The sequence below is a fragment of the Mobula birostris genome, chromosome 9 (assembly GCF_030028105.1).
Source record: "Mobula birostris isolate sMobBir1 chromosome 9, sMobBir1.hap1, whole genome shotgun sequence".
In the NCBI taxonomy this organism is placed as follows: Eukaryota; Metazoa; Chordata; class Chondrichthyes; order Myliobatiformes; family Myliobatidae; genus Mobula; species Mobula birostris.
In genome coordinates, this window is record NC_092378.1 from 43,601,874 (window position 1) to 43,618,544 (window position 16,671).

The window sequence follows — 16,671 nt, forward strand, 5'->3', positions numbered from 1 at the left end:
GTGCCTTCGTTGCACTTTGGGCATCTCCTGGAGGCACAGAGTAGCCAATGCTGAGGTTCTGTCTTGTGCCAGCCTCTCTAGTGTGTACACCCTGCTCAGGCAGCCATTTCTGCGCTGGCTGGGCTATTTCTGCCGCATGCATGATGGCTGCATCTTAAAGGACATCCTCTATGGTGAGCTGGCCTCAGGCAGGAGAACTGTGGGCCACCCACAGCTGCACTACAAGTATGTCTGCAAGTGGGATGTGAAGGTGCTGGACATCAACATCAAGTCCTGGGAGGAACTTGCAGCCGACTGTGTGCGCCAGATGGAGAAGCACCCTGAAACAACACCTTAAGTTGGGCAAGAAAAGATTCTTGATTTGGTGGAACACAAACAGGCCTGTAGAAAGGAACACTGCATCTCCTGCAGAGCTGAGACTGTTAATAGAGGTGACCTTTGGAACAGTCTGCCACTCCTGTACCTTTGAAACAGTCTGCCACTCCTGTATTAGTCTCATCAGCCATAGACGGCACTGAACCTACAATGTAGATAGCTAGGAAGCAACATACACGGTTAACCTCAAACAACAGAGGAACACAGACAGCATTTGATGCTGGATGATACAGTGAGATGGATTCATTTTATCAAAGAAAGAAGTGAGGATATTATCCCGGACTAGTCCTTTGATTTTGTTAATTCAAAACCACAAAGGTTCTGAACTTGAACGAAGATCTTCAGCCTACCTGATATAAATAGCCACAAATACTCTCACTTAAAGGGAGATAATACTATAACTACCCAATTTTCAAAGAATAGTTTACTTCCCTGTTTATTCTCTACAGCGAGTTCTAGCTGCCAATACTAACTGTTGGAGTGGTGGATCCCTCCTCCCTACCAAGCAGAAGATACTTCCAGCTAACAAAGTAGTTTGAAACACTGTTCATTTATTTACAATTTGAATCCACACATCGAGAACGCAGAGGATTTCTACCTTAAATGTTTATTTCCCAATTTCAAACCCTTTCTAAAACACAAAGCACTTCTTTAATGCAAAGGATTTCTAAAACACGGGTGCAATTCCTATAAACTAAAGAGCAAGTCACCCATCACAGAAACTGGAGCTGGAGGAATGGATTCTATTCATCCATCTTATTATCATTCTTCTTGCTGTTCCTGAACCACTCCCCATAAGTCTGAACTTCTCTCCACGTTTATGCCCTTTTTCTACCACTGGGTGATTTCACATGCATATGATATTTCTTCAGATGTCCTTTCAACACAAGCAGTCTTAAAGCATTTTGGAGGCATAGTTCTCCAGCTACCTACCATTAATGCTGTAAGGGTGTAAAGCTAACGTTCTTGAGCATATAAAACCTATCAATGCATCATTGTTATTGATATGCTAAATAATATTATCCATCTGTTTTGCAAGCTTCTTTGAACCAAGCAATTTAATAGTCAGTTTGTCTGTTGTCTTATACTGCATCTTGAGCAATGTTGCTCTGGCCACATTGAATCTTACTAAATTAGTTTTCAAAAGAAGATTGCATAGAGGCCTTTTTCTTCTCTTCATAAACTTTCTTCTTGCAAATCAGTGATGCCTCTAAGGATCTTAGTGTGAAGAATTGGGTCTCATTCATCCAATATAGGCTGAGCAGCTTCCTTAAAGAAAAAACCCTCTGCCACATGTTGAGTTGTAATCCTCTTGGATTCAACTGTGATAATCAGCTTTCTCTGTGATCAAAAGAGATTTTAATTCTACCAAGTCTTTATTTTAATAAATCTTGTGTGTGAATTTGCAAAACCTCACAATTTCAATCTCCAGTTTAAGTTTCTTACTCAATTGAATTTTTATCTTTCACACTGTCAAGATCTTTGAAAACGTACAAAAATTCAGAGTAATTTTTTTTCCAGAAGCCATTAGTATTTCCCTACATTTCAAACCTCAATAGATGTTGTCCTTCCAAAATTCTTTGAGTGTCATGTCATGTTTATTTTCTGTGACCATAATTGCATGCAAAATTGTACTATGTAGATGGTAGGTATTAAAAAAGGTGATGACTCCTTGATTCACTGGATATTGTAATGGTGTTCTTTTAAGTTGCTTATAAACAAACTTAATATGAGGGTGAATTCATCCAGGCATGGAGGATGCCAGTGGCATTTTTTAACATTTTTCAACTTCTTTGTTTAAATGACACTCAGTGACCACTTTATTAGGACACCTGCTTATTAATACAAACATCTAATCGGCCAATCATGTGGCAGCAAGCAGACATGGTCAAGAGGTTCAGTTGTTATTCGGACCAAACATCAGAATGGGGAAGGAATGTGATCTAAGTTACTTAGGCCATGGAATGATCGTTGGTGTCTGATGGAGTAAGTTGATTATCTCAGAAACTGCTGATCTTCTGGGATTTTCACACACAACCGTCTCTAGAGTTTACGGAGAATGGTGTAAGATAATACAAAAACATCTAGTGAGTGGCAGTTCTATGGACAAAATTGCCTTGCTAATAAGAAAGGTCAGTGGAGAATGGCCAGACTGATTCAAGCTAACAGGAAGGTGATAGTAATTCAAATAACCACTCATTACAACAGTGGTGTGCAGAAGAACGTCTCTGAGCACACAACATGTTGAACCTTGAAGTGGATTGGCTGCAGCAGCAGAAGCCCATATCACGTACCATTCCCGTGGCCACTTTATTAAGTATACTCCTGTACCTAATAAAGTGGCCATTAAGTGCATAATGTTTATCGAAACTTCTCATCATTTTAAAATTCATCAGCTCTATTACCCTAATTCATTTAAACTATTACCTCTCTTCAATCTTACTGCTGGGATATATGTTTCTTGGAGTTAAATTTCAGTTGCCGGATGTCTGCCCTTTCCACTAGCTTGTCTATATCATTTGAAGTCTATTATCATGCTTCTCTGGGTTCCAGATTTTGTGTCATCTGCAAACGCTGAAATTGTGCCCAGCATATTCAAGTCTAATTCATAATCGTCCTGGCACTAAACTTAGGAAACAACACAATACACTTCACTCCATTCCAAAGATCAATTACTACACACCCCTCACAATATTCTGTCACATTGCTACTTCTCCATCTGTTGTGTTGACGTTTATCTTCGTGACAAGCCTATTAAGCAACACATCAAATACCCTTTGAAAGTACATATACACCATCTGCATTTCTCAAGCTACTTATACAAGATTTGCCTTTAGCAAGTCGAAGAGAACTTTCCATAATCAGTCCACATTTATCCAACTACCTGATAAGCAGTAACTAAATTATTATTTCTATAGTTGTCCCTACCTCCAAAGTTAAACTGCCAGACCTGCGGCCACTGGAATGATGCTGCTTTGGTTTCTGGCAATGGCATTGTCCACCGTTAAATTGAGAGCACACTCAGTGTAGCAGCTAATGGAAGAGAAATGCTGCTCTGTTATTAGGGCCTATTTTACTAATGCAAGGCTCTGGGGAAAGACCAGAGAAATACAATTCATTGCACAGATCTTTCAAAGACATAGCATGGATACAAATAAACCGAATGGGTTCCTTCTAGAAATAAGATATGACTAAACAGCATTATCAATATGTGTTCAAATACTGGAACAGTAAATAACAAGGCACAAAATTAGTTCCATAAAGTGATTCCGTAAGCTAAATTAGTTTCATAGGGTTCATTCCTGACCTTGTGCGATGCACATGTGCAGTTTGCCCATTCTGATCCTGTTTTAATTCTGATTCTCCTTATGACCATGTGAGTTTGGTCCCAGGTGATAAAGATGAGCGGGTTGGTGGGTTAATCAAGCAGCATAAAGTGCTCGTAGGGTGTAGATGACTGGAATAATTTGATGGGAGTCAACACAAATGTGGGGAGAATTTAAAAAAAGCGATTAAAAATAGGATTAGTGTAAATACGTGCTTAATGGTGGATGCGAGCTTGGTATGTCAAACAGGCTGTTTCCATGCTCTTTCTCTCATTAGTCTGTGACTGACTGTTTATTCATCATATAACTGACAGATCCATGAGTGCTTGGTGATGGGATTTTAAATATGTTAAAATAATTGTTTATTGAGTGTCTTATGTTAGCTGAATATGATTCCATTTGCCTTTGTTTCTATCTAATGAATCTTGTTAAATGATTTTATTGTTATAAATATACTTTATTATCAACCTTTTATCCTTTCCATCCTAGGATCTTCTTGAATAAGGCTGCATTTGGTCTAAATGGTGTCGTGGCCTCTATTTGCTAACCCAACTCTGCAGATGGGACTTTGCCTCAATCAGTCATCAGCTTGTAAAAAGAACAATTCCAGATGCCCTTGACAGTGCTTTCTTCTTGCTAGTCAGCTTCCCTACATTTTCATTTCATTTTGCAAGCAAGATATTTTCGTGCCACTGTTAATAAAGTGAAAATATTCTTTTCACTGTGTCACTATGTTCGTGTAGCTACTAGAATTTAATGGGCATCTTTCTTACAGGATAAACTTTGCAAGTCCTGTATTGGTGGTAAGGCTTTGCTTACAACCAACTGATGTTGCAAAATGGTTCCTATCTAAATCAATGCACAGTAAAAACATAAGCAATGTATGATTGTTCAATGTTTGAAAAGTGGATCCTCACATTTATCCTACTATATATTGCCTATATTCAGTGATTGTTTAAACTGTGCAGGAAAAAGAATAATTGCCAAACAGAATTAAATGTTTGACTTCACTGCTCGAGTCTTAATCAGATTGAGGGAATCGTTTTCTCTCTATAGAACTCATCAAATTTAAATTTCATTTCATTGGGCCATAGGCTCTATTCTACCTGATTACTATCCAGCAATTAATATAAAAATTCATTCCCCCCCCATTACTTTCAACTTACAATGAAAAATATTTTGTGTTTGATAAAACCAACAAAACTGAATTCTCTTTTATTTTCCAAAGAGGCATGTAGGGACAAAAAAAATCTATGTATATTGTCCCGTCACAATATTGTCAGAAGATTAATGTCATCACCCCACCGCCCTTCAGTGAAATTATATTGTGTGTTTCCAGCTGTCATTACACAGAATTTGTGCATATTCCACTGACCTTCCACTGAAACTGTGACCAAAGAATGCAGAGATTTTCTGTATTGTGTTGTGTGCCTTAATAAGAAATTGTTGTTTTTTGTAAACAACTACATCTAATGTTGGGAAAAAGTTTTTTTATTATACTTTGTGATTGCGTCACTTAACTCAGATCTTGCTGTAAGTAGAAATTTATAGGAGCTTAGAGTTGTTGCGGCGGTGGTGGTCCAAAACAGTCGGTATCCAATCACTTGTCCTTCATAGATCCTGCCTGAAATTCATTTCTGTTGGATTTATATATATATATATATATATATATATATATATATATATATATATATATATATATATATATATATATATATATCCAGGAATATAACAGGCAGCACTATCACTACAAGTTTCTGTGTTCTGGACGATAGCATTATACATTGACTGAATAGCTAATTGAAATGTCACGGTCATCCATACTTTGTTCAGGTTTTCAACGGTTGAATCAAATTGGAGACTTGTCAGCTTTCCCACGGGACCTTAAGATCAGATTGACAGGCTCAGTTTATCTTTGATATTCCCAGAGCTTTTTTTCTTAAGTCCATGATCATCCTGTGTTTAACTTCTCCATATTACATTCTAGTCCCACCTTTTGCTAATCCTTTCTTCTCATGCACAATGGTACTGTACTCTATTTTTTAATTAGTTACGAGGTGATTCTCAGCTTGGAGGTCACTTAATATATAGTTTGTAAATAATGGGGATTCCAGCTCAGGATTCAAACATACGTTTTATTTTGATTAAAAGATACTGTAAATCACAAGGCTTCAAATCTTTCTCAGAATTGTCCCCTGTCATCCCACCTCCTGCTTCCAGAGACATAACAGAAAGCTGTTTGCATATGTCATGGTTTCTGTGTGAACAGGATTTTCCGTGACATTGCCTCCACCAGAGCGGAAGCCTCTCTAAATAATTTCTCTTCCAATCAATACCATTATGACTCACTCCCATTAAACATTTTTCCCATCGTTTCTCTCCAAAGTTATGGACATAGTTGTCATACAGTAGTCCAATAATAAAGCACATTGACTTGTATTATTTGTAATAATCTTCTATTATCTAATGAAATTCAATATTGTAATTGTGATCTACATAAAAATATGTCTGATGACACCTAGTAATGTCTTGACATTCCTAAGCACTCCAATCAATCGGCAATATAGTACTTCGATACTCAACTGCGTCTGTTCAGTGGACAAGCCTCTCGTTTTCAGATGGCTTTCTAAATGAAATGTTAAAAATAAGAACTAAGTGAATGGAGAGCAATCTGACCAACAAAAAGTCATCCTCCAAAACACATTCTCCTGAACCTGAGAGTCAGATAACGTGTCCAATGTAGTAATTCACTCTTGAACTGGTGGCACAATACCAGAGACCCAGGTTCAATACTGACTTTGGGTGCCAGCGATGTGAGGCTTGCACATTGTCCTATATAACTGCATGACTTTCCTACCATATCTTAAAGATGTGGGTTGGTCGGTAAATGGCCACAATTAAATTGCCCCTAGCATGTGAGTGAGTGGTTATGAGAAGATTGGGAGAATACAAAAGGGATAGTGTAAATGGTTGTATGATGGTTGGTGTGGGCTTGGTAGGTTGAGGATCTGTTTCCATGCTATATCGCTCTGATTCATGGGCATGAATGAAATACTATTAACAATTGCTGCTTTGGGTGTTTTTGGAAAAATAGCTTTGCCCTAACAAACAATTTTGACTTTTCAAATTAAAACAAGTAATATAAATAATAAAAATTTCTAAAGTTTTAACATAAAAATAACCAATAATGTTGATAATGTCAGGATCCTGAAAGTCAATTAGACTGCTTCTATGGGAAGAGAAACAGATTCAATGTTTCAGGTGAAAGACGACAGTGGAGGTGATATCTCTAATAGAGTAAACCAGGCAGTTGCAAAATGCAGAGCAGATTAGGCTGAGCATGTGCTTCACTCCCAGAGAAAAGAAAGGAAAAAAGGTGTGTCTGTGGGGTGGGGGATTAAATATAATTGAGCTAATATTACAGATGAATGATACAGTCAAGAGTAATCAAGTTACCTGAAGTTGTAGAATTGCCTTCCTGTTCTGCGTTTTGCAACTCCCACATTCTTTGTTTTCTCTGGCTAACTATTTCTATTTACTAACTGACTTGATTACCTTGACTACGGCTTATCCACACTACTGTTTTCCCCATGAGAGACATTTCCCCTCCTTCACTCTCCTTAACAAGCTTCTTTTGTCTCCTTCCCTGTACTGACGAAGGACCTCTGACCTGGAACATTAACTCAGTCTCTCATCTCACTGAAGTAGCCCGACTGATGAGAAAATAAATAATACCCTGCACCAGTCATGAAATGAACGAGACATAAGGCACTTCTCTTGCTTTCAGAGCTGCCTGTGCACTCCCACCAACCCCCCCCCCCACCTGCTGAAAGAAATGAGTCCCAAGATTAAAGGGAAGCGAACCAAAACACGGCTGAAGTTGGCCACCTCAAATTGCCAAGCGATTTTGTTTGAAGGTTGGTTCTTATGAGTGAGGGAAGTACCTTTTTTTAATCAAATGTAACGCAACATGATTGTAGATTGAATTGTGAGGACAACAGCAGAGAACGTCTCCACACATTTTAGATCTTAAAGATTATTGTAGTAATGTTATTTCTATCTTTATAATAGATTTCATAGAAAATATATTTTTAAATATTCTCTGATAGGGAAATTATCTAGAAAGGATAATTAAATTTTATTAAAAAGATTTATAGCAGAATAAAATATTGTATTTAATTGCTGTTAACTGAATTTGCAAATTAAGTTGTTCTTTACAAAATAAAGTTCTTCAGTCACATTGGAAGGGGAGGTTTGTTAGAGTCTCATCTTGTGTTTGGACAGTGCCTGTGCATTTCCATACATGGTATCAGTTAAGCAATGGCAAAGAGAGAAAGGCATTTGTGTGAGAAATATCCTAAAGTGAATTCACAATGGGCCCGGCATTTACCTCAAAAGCTGAGGATGTTTGAGAGACTGTCCACTGCCTTTTCTTCCCTCTACCAACAGCCATCAATCATAAGACAATGAACCACTTCCCGTTCTAAAAATATTAATGCTGTGAACTTTTATAATTTCTGAAATAATTGGACATGGTATTTGTACTGTGTGTTCAAGCTAAGCTGATTTTCTTTGTCAGTTGTCAAATAGGTAAATGTTGGTCTTGCAATTGCTGAATAAATTATGCATTATTAATTACTTATGCATAAGTATCATTGCACTGACTGTTCACAGAGTAAGAAAATATTCACCTTACCAACTGAGGAACAAATAAATCTGGTTTGTCTTCCTTCACAGCTATGGTTCAGTCACAGCACCTTCACCTCAGAATCCAGGGGTTGTGGGTTCAAAGCTCTTCGAGAGATTTGTGAACGTGATTGGGAGTGTTACCCTGATGCAGTTTATAGCAGTGGTGTATTATCAGAGTTGTCACACAAACGAGGCTTTAAAGGTCCCTCAATGTACTGAACAAAAATGGGGAGGTTTCCCATTTCACACAACTACCCACCACCCTTTCCCTCTCCATCCTCACACTCACACCAACTCCATCCAGCTGCCCAGTATCCCAGGACAACGTTTACCACTCACGTAATGATTAACATTACTGGCTTCCCAGTGGAATGGCAACCTTTTACCTCAGCTGTTCTTTCCTGCAACATCCCCATATTCTCTGAGTTCCTTACAATGCAGTTCTGGATGAAGGGAGAAAAGAAACAAAGGAGATAAATGTGATTTTAGGGCTTGGACAGGAGTGTTCCTTAGAAGATGGTATGGAACTAAAGGGAGGGATGTAGCAGGTATAACGATGGTCTCAATGTTGGCGATAAATCAACAGGTTTGTTTTCAGCATTTTCAGCCGAGCTTACACAATTGCCAGGGGCAGAGAATTCAAAAGTTCACCTTCACTAAGTTGAAGAAATCTTGATTTACAGTATTTCGGTCCAAGTTGGCCTCCTTATTCTCAAACTGGTCTCAGAGTCAGAATCAGGTTTATCATCACTGTCTTATATAACATGAAATGTGTTGCTTTGTGGCAGCACTACAATGCAAGGGCGTAAAATTACTAAAAATGATTAAATACATAAATAGTGCAAAATGAAAAGGAATAATGCGGTTGATTGGGCTTATGGATCGTATAGAAATCTTATATCAGAGGGGAAGAAGCTTTTCCTGAATTGCTGAGTGTGTGTCTTCGGCCTTCTGTACCTCCTCCGTGATGGCAATAATACAAAGAGGGCACGTCCCGGAAGGTGAGGGTCCTTAATGATGGATTTCCCTTCTTGAGGCATTTCCTCTTGAAGATGTTCTTGATAGCTGGGAAGTTTGTGCCTGTAGTTGAGCTGGCTGAGTGTACAACCCTCTACAGGAGGGTCCACAGACCCCTTGGTTAACGGTAGAGGTCCATGGCATAACAAAGGTTGGGAACCCCTGCTCCACAACCTTGTGATCCTGTGCATTGGAGTCTCCACACCAGGCTCTGATGTGACCAGGCAGGTGTTCTCCACTGTACATCTACAGAAATTAGCAACTATCTGTGGTGACACAGCAAATCTCCTCAAACTCCTACTGAAGTCGAGCCTTCTTTGTGATTGCATCAACGAGTTGGGCCCAGGACAGATCCTCTGGGATGATGATACCCAGGAACTTAAAGTTGCTAACCTTTCCACTGCTGACCCCTCAACTAGGACATGTTCGCCTGACTTCCCCTTCCTGAAGTCCACAATCATTCCCTTGGTCTTGTGATATTGAGTGCAAAGTTGTTATTCTGACACCACTCAATCAGCCTTTCTCACTCCTGTTGAGGGTTGGAAACTCAGCCAGCCTCCACATTGCCATCTGAGATTTTACCAACAGTGATTTCATCTGTGAATTAATCAATGACGTTTGAGCTGTGCTTAGCAGTCGTTAGTCAGTGGGAAATATCGTCTCTGCATCTAGCCTACCCAGCCCATTAAGAATTTGTAAGTTTCTATAAAATTTCCTCACAGTTTACTCAAGTCTAAAGAATAAATTCCTACTTAATCTCCTGTCATACCTATATGTTGGATCTCAGTGACTGAAAGCACATTTAGTCTTTACTGAACATTATCACAACCCAATCTTTCATCATCTCCACCGAAGTGGCTTGCCTGTCATCTTTACACATTACATTCCATCTGCCATGGTCTTACCTACACTCACAGCTTAACTATATTCTTCGAAGACTCTCTATGCTTTCCTCTGTTCTCACAATTTGAGTAGCAATGAACAAATTAAGACAAATTTCCATACTATGTGATTCTTTATCACAGTTCCTATCCTTAAACAAATCATTGATATCATTTGCAAATAGCCCAGGCACCAGTACAGCCTGTCAACCTGTGAAGGAGCTAATTATTCCTACAGTCTGCTTTCTGCCCAATGGCCAATTCTTAATCCATGTCCATACATTACACCCATTTTCATACTCTATAAACATGTTAACCAACCTTTCTGAACACCTGAGAATGCAATCTGAAAGAACTCCTACAACTTAGTCAAGTGTGATTTCCCCTTCATAAATCCACGTTAGCTCTGCTTCACTCCTACTATTTTTCCAAGGAGTTCCATAATTACATCCTTTGTTTTGCATTCTGGTAATTTATCTACCACAGATGTTAAGCTAACAGGCCTGTTTTCTATCTCCATTCTTTCCCAAATAGCAATGTCACGTTTGCTGTTATCCAGTCCACAAATTCTACAAATTACAGAAACTTGGGAGGTGATAACCAGAGCATCTAGTATCTGAAGCCATCTCCTTCAAAGCTTCTATCAATGCGTCATCTTTTGGGCATCAAATCTAACAAAGGCCTGGTTGGTTGATTACAGTATTCCATGTTAATGTTGGTTGTGTGGTTGCCTGCAAATCAGGTGTACATGCTCATAGTATCCATTTTTATACCTATGGAATGAACACAGAGTGGTGGCCACATACAGAAATCATGTGCAGTTCCTGGGCTAGTATAGGCTCATTTATGGGACTGGCGTATTTGGTGAACACCCGTTCCAAATACATACAGGCTTTCATAACCTCAAATCATTCTGACTGCATGGATTTCAAGTAAATGTTGTTTAATCTCATTGTAGAATTTGAAAAGAGGTCTTCAATTACTTCTTGTTAATTACAATTTATTGTGCTAAATGCAATTAACATAGATTTTTCTAACTTCTGGTAATGTTTCCCCTTCCTCCTCTCTCTTTTCCATTCCTCATTCTGGTTCCACTCTCAACCCTTCTCTTCTCACCTATCATCTCCCTCTGGTGCCCGTCCTCCTTCCATCTGTTCTCTCCTATCCTATTCCTCTGTCTTCAGCCCTTTACCTTTTCCATCTATCCCCTCCCAACTTCTTACTCAATTCCCCCTCTCCAACCATTCTCCTTCCCCCCCCCCCACCTATCACCTGCCAGTTTGTACTCTTCCACTCCCCTACCTTCTTATTCAGGTTTATGCCCCCATCCTTCTCGGTCCAAAACATTGACCATTTATTGCCCTCCATAGATGCTGCTTGACTTAACACACATCAAAGTTGCTGGTGAACGCAGCAGGCCAGGCAGCATCTCTAGGAAGAGGTACAGTTGACTGCACCTCTTCCTAGAGATGCTGCCTGGCCTGCTGCGTTCACCAGCAACTTTGATGTGTGTTACTTGAATTTCCAGCATCTGCAGAATTCCTGTTGTTTGCTGCTTGACTTGCTGAGTTTCTCCAGCACTTGGTGTGTGTTCTTCAACTATTTGCAGGTTTCTTAGGAATCCACTGAAGAAGAGTTCATTGGGATCACCTCAGAGCTGTAACAATTGCTGAGGTGAAGATTTCTCTGGAAATGAATGTGGTTTTAATATTGCTTGTATATACTAATAAGGAATTGCAGCATGCAGTCAATTAGCCTCAGTGTTGTTGAACTGGATAAACTAGTTTTGGTTGTAAGATAATAGGCATCTGGTAGAGAATATTCTCACTCTAACCAGGTTTTTCTTGTTGCATTAAAGCATTTTGTTAGTTTGTTAACACTTTGTTAGTTTAAATCTTCAAGTATCTTCACAAGTGAAATGACATGAGACTGAGTATTCTATTAGCTTTTGACTGGGTTTCCAATTTGTGAAGCAGAGGAGTGCAAGCACGGGGCCTCTTTCATAGAAGGTGGAGAGACAAGAGACTGCAGGTGCTGCAATCTGGAGTGACACACAAAAAGCTGAAGGACGTCAGCAGGTCAGGCAGTATCTATGGAGAGTAATGAACAGTCAACATTTCGGGTCAAGTGGACTGGAATTGGACAGGTCCTGACCGAAAACGGCAACCGTCCACTGCCCTCCATAGAGTGCTGCCTGGACGGATGGAGGGTCCTGACCGAAAACGGCAACCGTCCACTGCCCCACTGCCCTCCATAGAGTGCTGCCTGGACGGATGAAGGGTCCTGACCAAAAACGGCAACCGTCCACTGCCCCACTGCCCTCCATAGAGTGCTGCCTGGACAGATGGAGGGTCCTGACCGAAAACAGCAACCATCCGCTGCCCTCCATAGAGTGCTGCCTGGACGGATGAAGGGTCCTGACCGAAAATGGCAACCATCCGCTGCCCTCCATAGAGTGCTGCCTGGACAGATGAAGGGTCCTGACCGAAAATGGCAACCGTCCACTGCCCCACTGCCCTCCATAGAGTGCTGCCTGGACGGATGAAGGGTCCTGACCGAAAATGGCAACCATCCACTGCCCCACTGCCCTCCATAGAGTGCTGCCTGGACAGATGAAGGGTCCTGACCAAAAACGGCAACCATCCACTGCCCTCCATAGAGTGCTGCCTGGACAGATGAAGGGTCCTGACCAAAAACGGCAACTGTCCACTGCCCTCCATAGAGTGCTACCTGGCCTGCTGCATTCCTCCAGAGTTTTATGCATTCCTCTTCCATAAAAGCCTATGAAGGAGGGGGGAAGGACTCTCTGGCTAGGAGAAGCAAGCCCTGAGAGTCTTTCTGGAGAGGCATCAGAGAAAAGAAAAGCTTCAGAGAGATCAAGGAAGGATATTTTAACTTCTGCCACATTCACATAAATGTCTATTGTGACTTTAAGAAGATCTGTTCCAGCAATGTGACCTGGCTGCAAGAGCTCAGAGACTGAGTGCTGGAACTTAAGAGAAATTCAGGGACTTTGGAGATGAAAGAGAGGTTGAAAGTGGGCTGTAGTGTGTTAGAAGGGTGGTCAAATATTTATTATTGTCGGACAACAGCAAACAATTTGATAAAGCAATGGAGAGAATTGTTAAGAATGTCATGTAACAGCAATTTCGTAGGAATAGAATAAAGGAAGCAGGGGGTGGGTGTCACAAACAAAATGAGCTCAGGTCAGGCATGAAGAGAACAGGAGAGAGAAGAGATAAATATGAATTGAGGAATAGGAAAGAAGGGTTCATGAGAGAATGGTACGGGATAAAGATATGAAAAAGATTATCTCAATCTTAATGAGATGTGTATAATTTATGTTTAATGTGTTTCTTGTGGATGCTACTGAAATGATGCTATGTGCCTGTGATGCTGTTGTATGTTTTTCAGTGCATCTGTGAATGAGACAATAAACTCAACTTTGACCTTTATCTATGGAGGGAAATGGACAATCAACATTTTGGGTTGTTCAGTAAGCAACTCAAGAATATTCAACATGACATCACATATTTGCCAGAATTATTTGCAAAGTTTAATTAAATCAATCTTCAATTGCAAGGGAATGAGGTGGATCTCATCAAAGTCAAATCAGTTGTCACCACGTTTCTCAAACAAGAGAAAACCTTCAACTGTACTTTTGTCCACAGATGCTGCCTGGCCTGCTGAGTTCCTCCAGCATTTTATGTGTGTCTCCACATTTCTGTCCAAGTTAACCCTTTGGCCATTGTGACCTTTTCCAATTTCCAAGCCTCTCCGAGATGGAACAGCAAGAAAGAATAGCAGATGATGATATTCAAGTGTACTGTGCCCACCTAGGTGAACTGCATAAAGACATCTTAGAGTGATTTCAGGATCTTCTCTTGATCCAAATGCAGATTGGGTAATAAATCAGAATCAGAATCAGGTTTATTATCACCGGCATGTGACGTGAAATTTTTTAACTTAGCAGCAGCAGTTCAATGCGATGCGTAATATAGAAGGAAAAAAAACAAAATTATAATCATACATAAATCAATTACAGTATACGTATATTGAAAACATTTTAAATCATGCAAAAACAGAAATACTATATATTTTAAAAAGTGAGGTAGTGTCCAAGGGTTCAATATCCATTTAGAAATCAGATGGCAGAAGGGAAAAAGCTATTCCTGAATTGCTGAGTGTGTGCCTTCAGGCTTCTGTATCTCCTGCCTGATGGTAACAGTGAGAAAAGAGCATGCCCTGGGTGCTGGGGGTCCTTAATAATGGATGCTGCCTTTCTGAGACACCACTCCTTGAAGATGTCCTGGGTACTTTGTAGGCTAGTACCCAAGATGGAGCTGACTAGATTTACAACCCTCTACAGCTTCTTTCAGTCCTGTGCAGTAGCAACCCCCCCTCCCCCCCACCATACCAGACAGTGATGCAGCCTGTCAGAATGCTCTCCACGGTACATCTATAGAAGTCTTTGTTGACATACCAAATCTCTTCAAACTTCTAATGAAGTATAGCACTGTCTTGCCTTCTTAATAACTGCATCGATATGTTGGGACCAAGTTAGATCCTCAGAGATCTTGACACCCAGGAACTTGAAACTACTCACTCTCTCCACTTCTGATCTCTCTATATGGACTGGTATGTATTCCTTCATCTTACCCTTCTTGAAGTCCACAATCAGCTCTTTCGTCTTACTGACATTGAGTGCCAGGTTGTTGAACAGTTATAATATGGAATTAACAGGATGGATGGAGGAAGAACTGATGTTGCTACAAAATGACTGAACTGAAGCCAAGGTTGAAAAATCATATCACTTTTGGTTACAGAAAGAAATCTCTGAATGTTATCCTGCACTGTGGAAAAAGGTCTATACTGTATTGCCTTTCCAACATCATATTTTGTGGAGCACAGTTTCAGTGCAGTCATTCAACTTCTTTCAACACATCGAAACAGACTGCAAAATACTGAACGTGGGAATCAGAGACTCCTTCGGAATGACATTCAGTATGATATTGAGAAGGGGATATCACTGCACCAAGCCCATCCATCTCATTGAAAGGTGAAAATCAATGAAGTGAATAGTTCAACTACTGATGTATCCTCTAAAATTGTTGATGAAATTTTTTTATTAGAATTAAAAAAGAAATTATTTTATTTGTAGTTTTAAATAGTTTTGAATATTTTTACAATTACTTGTCACTGCTTTGAATTTGCAGTTCCTATTTTTTTCACTGTGCATTGCAAATTAATTTTATAAATAGTTTTTTTGTGTAATGGCCAGAAAGGGAGATTGGGTCTAGGAGCCAAGGGGGCGGAAACCCAACAAAGTTTGGGAACCACTGGTCCAGATGAAGGCTGAGTTTATGCAACAACTCGCTTTTATTGCCTACAACGGGTCGCCCCCCCCGAACTGCACAACACTAATATGGAAAAATAGCGCCAGATCTTCTAAACTCAGAACTCTCTAACCAACCTTCACAGTGGATAAGGCGGATAACTACAATATTTCAAGGGTAGTTGAGGTTGTTAATTTGTGCCAGCAACGTCCAGGTCCAGAAAAATAAATAAATTATGGAAAGAAGTCCTAACGAAAACAAACCTGCTGAAATATGTCATCGTTTGTAGAAAGTTCCACTGGTTTAAAGCAAACACAGTGGGTGGGACATTCTCAGATTTACTAGTCGGTCTCTCTGTGGGGTTGCGGATTTCCATCATTTTGTTCCTGCTACTCGTTTCGTCTACAAATCTAATTTGTTTTCGTTGATGGATACTGTGCGCTGTCCCGCTCATCTTTCGCTGGTGGCATTTTCGGAAGCGCTCAGTGCGCTGAGTGAACGCAGGGCGCCGGTGTCTCGGGAGGGCGAGCGGCTGTGTTGAAGCAGGAGGGCAGCCAGACGCCAGGCAACAGTGTTGAGGTAGGGGTGGGAGCCAGTCGCCAGGTGGCGGTGTGGAGGGAGGACAGCCAGTGTTGAAGTAGGGGTGGGAGCCAGTCGCCAGGTGGCGGTGTTGAGGGAGGGCAGCCAGACACGAGGCAACTGTGTTGAGGGAGGGCAGCCAGTCGCCAGGGGGCGGTGGTGAGGGAGGGCGGCCTGTCGCCAGGAGGCGGTGGTGAGGGAGGGCGGCCAGTCGCCAGGGGGCGGTGGTGAGGGAGGGCGGCCAGTCGCCAGGAGGCGGTGGTGAGGGAGAGCGGCCAGTCGCCAGGGGGCGGTGGTGAGGGAGGGCGGCCAGTCGCCAGGCAGCGGCGTGGAATGTTGGCGGACAGCCGCCAGGGGGTGGGCGCCTAATCCCGTTTTGCCAGGACAGATGGGAGCAGCGGAGTGAGAGTTCGAGGTACTGGGAGCTGCAAAGAGACAGCACATTGTCTGTGCTGCAGGTCAGTAAGT

General features: G+C 41.0%; 2 protein-coding genes across 5 annotated transcripts in view; both read left to right on the forward strand.

The window, feature by feature from the left end:
• Positions 1-8,339, forward strand: part of LOC140202719 (sortilin-like) — a 119,433-nt gene extending 111,094 nt beyond the window's left edge. The window contains exon 21 of the mRNA XM_072267938.1: positions 4,191-8,339. Within this exon, the coding sequence (XP_072124039.1) occupies positions 4,191-4,205 (15 nt within the window). The 3' untranslated portion in view covers positions 4,206-8,339. The remainder of the gene's footprint in view (positions 1-4,190) is intronic.
• Positions 8,340-16,494: 8,155 nt separating this feature from the next.
• LOC140202720 (protein FAM3C-like) overlaps positions 16,495-16,671 on the forward strand; it is a 38,967-nt gene continuing 38,790 nt past the window's right edge. For 3 of the 4 annotated variants that reach the window (XM_072267942.1, XM_072267943.1, XM_072267941.1), the window contains exon 1: positions 16,495-16,661. The gene's annotated coding sequence lies outside the window, so the exon portion shown is untranslated. Of the gene's footprint in view, positions 16,666-16,671 lie in introns of all 4 variants that reach the window. The other variant, XM_072267945.1, reaches the window with a different exon arrangement.